The sequence below is a fragment of the Anguilla anguilla genome, chromosome 8 (assembly GCF_013347855.1).
Source record: "Anguilla anguilla isolate fAngAng1 chromosome 8, fAngAng1.pri, whole genome shotgun sequence".
Taxonomy (NCBI): domain Eukaryota; kingdom Metazoa; phylum Chordata; class Actinopteri; order Anguilliformes; family Anguillidae; genus Anguilla; species Anguilla anguilla.
In genome coordinates, this window is record NC_049208.1 from 1,170,068 (window position 1) to 1,179,092 (window position 9,025).

Consider the following 9,025-nt stretch of genomic DNA (forward strand, 5'->3'; position numbering starts at 1 on the left):
GCTTCATTCCTTTGTGTCTGTGTGTTGCAAGACGTGATGAAGTGTTCATAGCCATTTGTGTGTGTGTGTGGGGGTGTGTGTGTGTGTGTGTGTGAGAGTATGTGTGTGTGTGGGGGGTGTGTGTGTGTGGGTGGGTGTGCAGTCTTTATTAAACCAGAATGGCCTGTGTGTTGTCTCTGTGATTTCTCGTGTGTGATAAAGTGTCTGTGCGATGATGTGTGTCACATGGTATGGGTGCCGTCGTTGTGTAGTTCAATATATGTGAGGTGCATGTGATTATTTGTGTGATACAGTATGTCAGTGGTCCGAGTGATGTAGTGTGTGTGTGCGATTAGATGTGTGTGATGTTTAATATAGTGAGTGTGATTATATGTGTATGATATGGTGTGTGTGGTGTATGTGGTACAGTGTGTATACATTACTCTTTGCATTATGTGTTGTGTGGTGTGTATAATTGTATGTGTGTGATGTGTTGTGTGGTGTATGTGTTTGTATGTGTGTGATGTTGTGTGTGGTATATGTGTATGTATGTGTGTAATGTGTTGTGTGGTGTATGTGTGTGATGTGTTGTGTGTAGTATGTGTTTGTATGTGTATAATGTGTGTATTGTATGTGTTTGTGTGTGTAATGTGTGTATTGTATGTGTTTGTGTGTGTAATGAGTGTATTGTATGTGTTTGTGTGTGTGTAATGTGTGTGATGTATGTGTTTGTGTGTATGTAATGTGTGTATTGTATGTGTTTGTGTGTATGTAATGTGTGTATTGTATGTATGTGTGTGTAATGTGTGTATTGTATGTGTTTGTGTGTGTGTATTATGTGTTTGTGTGTGTAATGTGTATTGTATGTGTTTGTATGTGTGTAATGTGTGTGTGTGATGTATGTGTTTGTGTGTGTAATGTGTGTATTGTATGTGTGTGTGATGTGTGTGTGTGATGTATGTGTTTGTGTGTGTAATGTGTGTATTGTATGTGTGTGTGTATTGCATGTGTTTTTATGTGTGTATTGTTTGCATATGTGTGTGTGTGTAATGTGTGTGTGTGTGATGTGTGTATGTGTTTGTATGTGTGTGTGTAATGTGTGTGTGTGATGTATGTGTTTGTGTGTGTGTGATGTTGTGTGATATGTGTTTATATGTGTGTATTGTATGTGTGTGTGATGTGTGTGTGTTTGTGTGTGTAATGTGTATTGTATGTGTGTGTAATGTATGTATTATATGTGTGTGTGATGTATGTGTGTGTGTGTGATGTTGTGTGATATGTGTTTATATGTGTGTAATGTGTGTGTGTGTGTGTGTGTGTGTGATGTTGTGTGATATATGTTTATATGTGTGTAATGTGTGTGTGTGTGTGTGTGTGATGTTGTGTGATATGTGCTTATATGTGTGTAGTGTGTGTGTGTGTGCGATGTTGTGTGATATGTGTTTATATGTGTGTAATGTGTGTGTGTGTGTGTGTGATGTTGTGTGATATGTGTTTATATGTGTGTAATGTGTGTGTGTGTGTGTGTGATGTTGTGTGATATGTGCTTATATGTGTGTAGTGTGTGTGTGTGTGTGTGTGCGATGTTGTGTGATATGTGTTTATATGTGTGTAATGTCTGTAATGTGTGTGTGTGTGTGTGTGTAGACATTACTAAACTCTGTGCTGTCCTGCAGCTGTGTGCAGAAATGCTTCTGTGAGCCCTCGCAGGCGGACCACCACCCCTGCAAGATGTCTGAGCTGTCCATCATAACACTGTAAGTGGACCTCACGGCTCCTGCTGCTGCTGTGATGTTGGCTCCATGTTGCCGTGACGTTGGCCCAATGTTGCCATGGCGTCTGCATGGCGTTGCCACGACACCGGCATGATGTAGCCGTGATGCTGCTGTGAGGTTGGCTCAATGTTGCCATGACGTCAGCACGGCGTTGCCACGGCATCGGCATGATTTAGCCGTGACGTTGGCCCAATGTTGCCATGACATCGGGGCAGCGTTGCCATGACCTTTGCAAGACTTTGCTGTGACCTAAGTGTGATGTCGCTGTGATGTAAGTGTGATGTCGCTGTGACGTTGGTGTGGTGTTTCTGTGATGTCAGTGTGGTGTTTCTGTGATGTCGGCGCGATATGGCTGTGACGTCGACAGGCAACAGGTCCCTCTGTGCCTCACATTCGTCCGCTCATTTGGGTCTGTCCCACAGAAGCCCTTTACCTGTCTCATCTGCTCCAGGGGCTTTCACTCACCTGAGTCTCACTCACCGCAAATATGCTGATGTCAGAACTCTTTTTGAAAAGGGAGGCGTGTTCATACACTGATCGTTCACTGCTGTTCACAAACGGGTTGCGCTTATGTTTCTCTCTTTTCAATGGGCAGGCTACCTGGTGGCTTTGTGCTTTGATGTTCCTGTCTGTGTCTCAGTTCCCCATTTCCCTATTGTGACAGTTTCACGGTGTTCCAGTGGTGATCACTGTCATGTCATAACACTTCATCAGCGACACAGTGCTAATGATGATGCTTTCATTACTGATACTGTGTCAAAATGCTTCCAAAGAGATACGATGTTCACTGTGTTTATGTCATGGCAGAGCTAGCAGTTCCACAGATTAACAGTTTTAATAACAGTAATAACCGTACTTCTACGTCATGACAGTTTCTCAGATTAACAATGTTATTGACAATGATGTCGTGACACAGCTTCAGTGTCATGACAGTTGATTAGAGCTACAGTGTTAATGGTAATGATGTCACATTGGTTCCCCAGTTCCAGCAATTCTTGGGATAATGGGTGTCAGTGATAACGGGTGTCAGGGATAATGTGTCAGGGATAACGGGTGTCAGTGATAATGGGTTTCAGGGATAATGGGTGTCAGTGATAATGAGTGTCAGGGATAATGGGTGTCAGTGATAATGAGTGTCACGGATAATGGGTGTCAGTGATAATGAGTGTCAGGGATAATGGCGGTCAGGGATAATGGTTGTCAGGGATGTTGAGACATCAGAATGCTTCTGTTGTCATGCATTACCATGACCACGGTGTACTCTACTACTGTGACATCACTACTGTGACATCAATAACAGCAGTGGCTCCTCAGCACTCTAATAGCTCTGCAGATTGGGCTGTGCGCCCATGGCAACGGTGTTGTGATTGGTTGCTGTGCTCTTTGATTGACAGGAGGCTGGCCCGGTCCACTCTTCTCCTCATCCCCCTTTTTGGGATCCACTACACGGTGTTCGCCTTCTCCCCCGAGGACGTCAGCAAGCGGGAGAGGCTGGTGTTTGAGCTGGGCCTGGGCTCTTTCCAGGTACCCCCTCCCTACCTGCGTGTCCTCGCCTGATCTGCTGCTGTTTCACTCACTGCTTTACAGAGTGCAGTTTATATGTGCAGCGTAGTCCGAGAGTATTTAGACAGTGAGACAATTTTATGCATAAAAAGGACTGCAATTCCTACATAGCTCATTCGGTATGGGTGTAAATGGCTGCAAATAAAAGCTGATAGCCTGCACTTTAACCTCATATTCATTGTTTCATTTCAAGTCTAATGTGCTGGATAACAGAGCCAAAACAATAACATTGTTTGACTGTCTATTACTTACCGACTGCACTGTAGAAACATTGGATAAAGATGTCATCTTCAAAATATTCAAATCTGACATAAAAAGATACAAAGATTAGATTCCCCCCCCCCCCCACCCCCTCTTACTGATAGTACCAGCAACCACTAGGGGTGGACTGTGTTGTACTGCAATTAGGTTTTAACCCAGAAGGATGTCTTTTGTAAAATGTTTCATTCTTTTTAATCCTTTGAGCAATAAATTCAATATACAGTACCAAGAGAAAGTATTTTGCCCCCTTCCTGATTTCCTCTATTATTGCATATTTGGGCACTGAATGGTCTCAGATCTTTAGGCAAAATGTAATACTAGACAAGGCGAACCTTGAGTAGGCAGAAAATACATTTGCTCATGGTGGTTTCCTGTTCCCGCAGGGGTTTGTCGTGGCCGTCCTGTACTGCTTCCTGAATGGAGAGGTATGTCCATTTTAAATGCTACCGCTTTCATGTTGTCATGTCACCTTTCTGGTCCCTGTCGCCACCAGTCTCAAGACAGACAGTGATTAATTAATTAATCAATCAATTAATTAATTAGTTCATCAATTAATTAAAGTGTTTTTTGGTATTGATAAGCTAATGCCATTGTTAACCAATGTGTGCTAGGCTCTTTCAATCTACCCAATAGAGTCACCAAAGAACAACCATTCTGCAAATACACTTCTCAAAAACTATGACTTAGTCGCTCATAATTTATATGACTATGAACCTCCCGAGGTCATTCATAACCCAACGCTCATGTCCTTACCGTTATGACCCGAGGTCACTCATAACCCAACGCTCATGTCCTTACCGTTATGATCCGAGGTCACTCATAACCCAACGCTCATGTCCTTACCGTTATGACCCGAGGTCACTCATAACCCAACGCTCATGTCCTTACCGTTATGACCCGAGGTCACTCATAACCCAACGCTCATGTCCTTACCGTTATGACCCGAGGTCACTCATAACCCAACGCTCATGTCCTTACCATTATGACCCGAGGTCACTCATAACCCAACGCTCATGTCCTCATGACCCGAGGTCGTTCATAACCCAACACTCATGTCCTTACCGTTATGACCCGAGGTCACTCATAACCCAACGCTCATGTCCTTACCGTTATGACCCGAGGTCGCTCATAACCCAACGCTCATGTCCTTACCGTTATGACCCGAGGTCGCTCATAACCCAACGCTCATGTCCTTACCGTTATGACCCAAGGTCGCTCATAACCCAACGCTCATGTCCTTACCGTTATGACCCGAGGTCGCTCATGACCCAACGCTCATGTCCTTACCGTTATGACCCAAGGTCGCTCATAACCCAACTCTCATGTCCTTACCGTTATGACCCAAGGTCGCTCATAACCCAACACTCATGTTCTTACCATTATGACCCGAGGTCACTCATAACCCAACTCTCATGTCCTTACCATTATGACCCAAGGTCACTCATAAACCATCGCTCATGTCCTTACCGTTATGACCCGAGGTCACTCATAACCCAACGCTCATGTCCTTACCGTTATGAAAGCCCAGCCATGCTGCTTATAACCTGATGTTCTGCTATGGCCCTACTCAGGTTGGCACTGAGCCAAGTCTAGCCAAGCTCTACTGGAGAGCTCTTCTAATAAATCAATCTTTCGTTAATTCTTCTGTTGACTTATGGTCTTGTGTTGGTGGGACTCCACCTGGAGGTGCTGACTCCAGCCAACTAAACCTCTTATCAGAAACACTGGCTAAAACTAAGTAGAGCCAATCAGATTTCAGAAAACAAATCCAACAAACCAACTTGTCTTTCCAAACACAACTCTAGAATCTGGGAGATTAAGGCTACCACACTGACTGCCTGTTACGAAATAACATTTAAAAATTTTAAATTAAATCTATCATAAAATAAAATGGATCAAATTACAATTGAATAAGTCAATTAATACATTGAAATAAAAAATAAAAAAACGAACACCTTTACAGCTAAGTACAATTAAAAAAATGACCTTTTGAAGTTTCTCCCTGAAGGTGCAGTCGGAGATAAAGAGGAAATGGCGGAGCTGGACCGTAAACCGGTACTTTGCTGTGGACCTGAAGCACCGGCACCCTTCGCTGGCCAGCAGTGGGGTGAACGGGGGGACGCAGCTGTCCATACTGAGCAAGAGCAGCTCCCAAGTCCGCATGTCCAGCCTGCAGGCCGAGAACCTGAACCTCAACCTGCCCACCTGAGTGTGTGAACACCTGGGTCTCCTAGTGCTCCGCCCACCCAGCCCAGCCCCACCCCCAGCCCCGCCCACCCCAGCCCCCCACCACCACCGACAACCAGAACCTGACCAGAACGTGACCCGAAACTGCACCGCAGGAGTGTCCAAAGTCTCTGGGTCCTCTCAGAACCTCCACACAGAAACAGGCAGAGAACAAGTGTGCCTGCAAACATGAGACAAATTATTCAAAACAAAACAAACAAAAAAACGAATTGAACAACTTACTGTAGCTATTGTACTTGTATATGCCGCAAAAGTGCTGTGGCTGTACCTGCTATATATTTTGTCCTTGTATTGTCTGGGGAGAAAGAAAAAAAGGCAAAAAAACAACTTTCCCCCCCCCCCCCCCCCCCCCCCAAAAGTCAAGTTTCTGGTCAGGTTGCTGCTTTTGTGGGTTCTTGAGAAGTGGCAGTAGAAAGTGCGTTTTTAAAAAGTGCTTTTCTGTCATGTAATTTTTGCCTCTAGCATCGCAGTTTCCCGCAGTTCGTGGTTATGTATGAAAGGAACGTACGATTCCTCGGCGTGAACACGTTTGACCCAATCAGGAAAGGGAAGCCAAACATTTCCTGCATAAATTAGCCGATCGGGCCAATCAGGCCAGTTTGGCTCTGGGGGAAAACGCAATGTAAATATCCGTCTGTCATAACGCTCAAGTGTTACGCTTGCCGTCGCATTTTTAAATAATAGTGTTCGTAGAGTTTTATAAACGCTGTTACTTAAAACAGAAGTAGTGTTTTCTCCTCTCTGGGACACAGGAAGGCGCCGATCGGGGGACTGACCATGGGCACCTTTTTGTCCCAAAAGCGACATCTTCGAAAAGACAAAACTTCGACCAGGTTGACAATCATGAATCGTAAAAAAAAAAACCTCTGTTTGCTATCAAAGAGTGAAAATATTCACATTCCGTATGTTTGATAAACATCAGAACACACCCCGTTTGAGGGAAGCCTGTGATTGGAGAGATTGATGGGATATCTGTGGACACTGAAATGTGTGGCCAATCCGTTCATTCGTAGCTTAATCAGGTTTCGTTACGAGCTTGATGTGTGTGGAAATGTCTTCAATGAACAAATGATAATGGTAATCATGCTTTTTGTAAATGCTTGTCTTTTACTATTGTAAATTTTATAGTGTTAAACAGCCAATAGTACAGAATATGTCAATTATGAAAACACCTCATGGGCGACTCCTGTGTATTATTATTATTATTATTATTATTATTATTATTATAGCTGAAATTTCTTACGCATTTCCATACAATTATTGTGATGCTCTGAATTGTAATTGAAAATGTAAGTATATATACAGTATATACATATACTGGAGTCCAGATCTGTAGAGTCTTATATTTCCAAAATAAATGTATATGAAAAATGTATTTAGATATAGGCTGGTGCTGCTATGTAGACAATAACTAAGTCAAGAAGTAGCCTGTTAGCTTAATTTTAACGTCTACTTTCTTTAAATACAATTAAGTATTAAGTACATATTTGTTGCGTACGTATTGATTTAAGAACCATAGATATAAAAAAAAAAGATGTAATATTTTTTTTAATGGCCTCCCAGCCATTTCATTCATGTGCATTTTTATGAAGCTGAGTTCTTTTTTAATTGCTGCTCCACTGAACTCTGTTTACTGGAAGTGTTCATATAAGCTTCAGGCTGATTCATACTTCGCCACACAACGCTTTCGACAGACGTTAGCTTTCGCGGTCCGTGTTTCAGCCATCCAGCCAAAATATTCCAAAGATCGCTGATTCTGTGAAAGCGTTTTCTGAGCAGCCTGGGCCACAGACGCGATCCGCTTCTTCTGATGTCAAGAGCAGTTCCTCTCCTTTAACAGGACGGTTATCTTCAACCCCAAAAAGTGCCTTTCAGTCACAGTAACAAAGACCACAACAAGTGGTGTTTAACTATTATTCAGCAAGAAATTATATCAATTTTGTGTTTTCATAATTCCTGAAAGAGGAGCCTGCAGTTTTTTTTTTAAGAAAGAATTTTAGTAAAAAGTGCTTTTATTTGGTCAACTTAACCAAGAGGCCTTTGATGCATTTTCGCTTGTAAAAATAGAATTTTGACCCCCGTTTATCTAATTAAACTAGAGCTGATGGGAGTATTGCAGCTGGACTTCATTCACTCTTTCTTACTTGGATAGGCCTGCTAATACAGAAAAACCATTATTTCAATTCAGTTGTAAAAAAACAAAACAAAAAAAAAACATGCAGAGTCCGTAATAAATATCTATATCACTCGTTTTCATGACAATATTTTATTTTAGCTCATAATTGTTAAAGTATGGTGACTAAATTCACATTTATATTTATATTAAAAAGATCCTAGTTTTTTAATTAACATAATTCATAAACACAACCATAGCCTACTGTCATATGGTTTACTTTTATTAATTGCGCTGTACAAATAGCATGCTTTTAAAAAAGTTTCATACAATTAAGCGTGAGGTGCGCATTAGGGAAGAAGTAACACATATTGTTTTTGCCGGTACTGTGTGTACATATACAGTAATGTGATTTAAATCATTACTGCTTATATAATTTTGAAAATTAGAATACTTTAAAAAACCTGTACCGTGCCTCCCAACCCAGCCCCCCGTCCTCCCCCCCCCCCCCCCCCCCCCACACACACACACACAAACACACACCATTGTTGATGTCAAAATTAAGGGTGCAAGATATCCTTCTTTATGACGATAATTTTTAAAGCAAGTCTATTATGAAAAATAAGTGCTTCAATATGATATTTTTGCTGTCCAGTTACAGCAAAGCTTTGATGTAATAAGCTTCTATTGCAGTATTTTCTAAATGGAGTGATCCTTTCGTAGACGCAAGTGAATAGTTGTGTATCTAAACTCAGTGCTGGACATGTTTCGATAACAGTATTGTAAATGTGAAGCTTATATTGTGACCCATTTTGTGTGGATTAAATCCTGTCCTAATGGACGGTTTCCTTGGAAACACAAGATGCCATCAGAAATGTTGCCCAGGCAATCCTGAAAAGAGCTAATGTGTACATCTCAGAAAGATGCAGCTAACTCTACATCAGCGGTCGGATATGATTGGCTGGGCAGGTTAAAGTGGGCATGTTTTCCTCAGGTTACTGTTATGCTGGTTCCTCCAAATGACACATTATGCACCCCCAGATTCCCCATTTTCATCAGGGAGAGACTCAGTCTGCCTGCAGTCCAA

General features: G+C 42.2%; 1 protein-coding gene across 9 annotated transcripts in view; it reads left to right on the top strand.

Moving 5' to 3' along the window:
- The window catches only part of LOC118232831 (pituitary adenylate cyclase-activating polypeptide type I receptor-like), a 34,193-nt gene extending 25,807 nt beyond the window's left edge, over positions 1 to 8,386 (top strand). For 6 of the 9 annotated variants that reach the window (XM_035427984.1, XM_035427985.1, XM_035427983.1 and 3 more), the window contains exons 12-15: positions 1,656 to 1,736; positions 3,149 to 3,278; positions 3,962 to 4,003; positions 5,574 to 8,386. In XM_035427984.1, coding sequence (XP_035283875.1) covers positions 1,656 to 1,736; positions 3,149 to 3,278; positions 3,962 to 4,003; positions 5,574 to 5,795 — 475 coding nt within the window. In that variant the 3' untranslated portion in view covers positions 5,796 to 8,386. The remainder of the gene's footprint in view (positions 1 to 1,655; positions 1,737 to 3,148; positions 3,279 to 3,961; positions 4,004 to 5,573) is intronic. The other 3 variants (XM_035427987.1, XM_035427988.1, XM_035427989.1) reach the window with 3 other exon arrangements.
- The last annotated feature ends 639 nt before the right edge of the window (positions 8,387 to 9,025 follow it).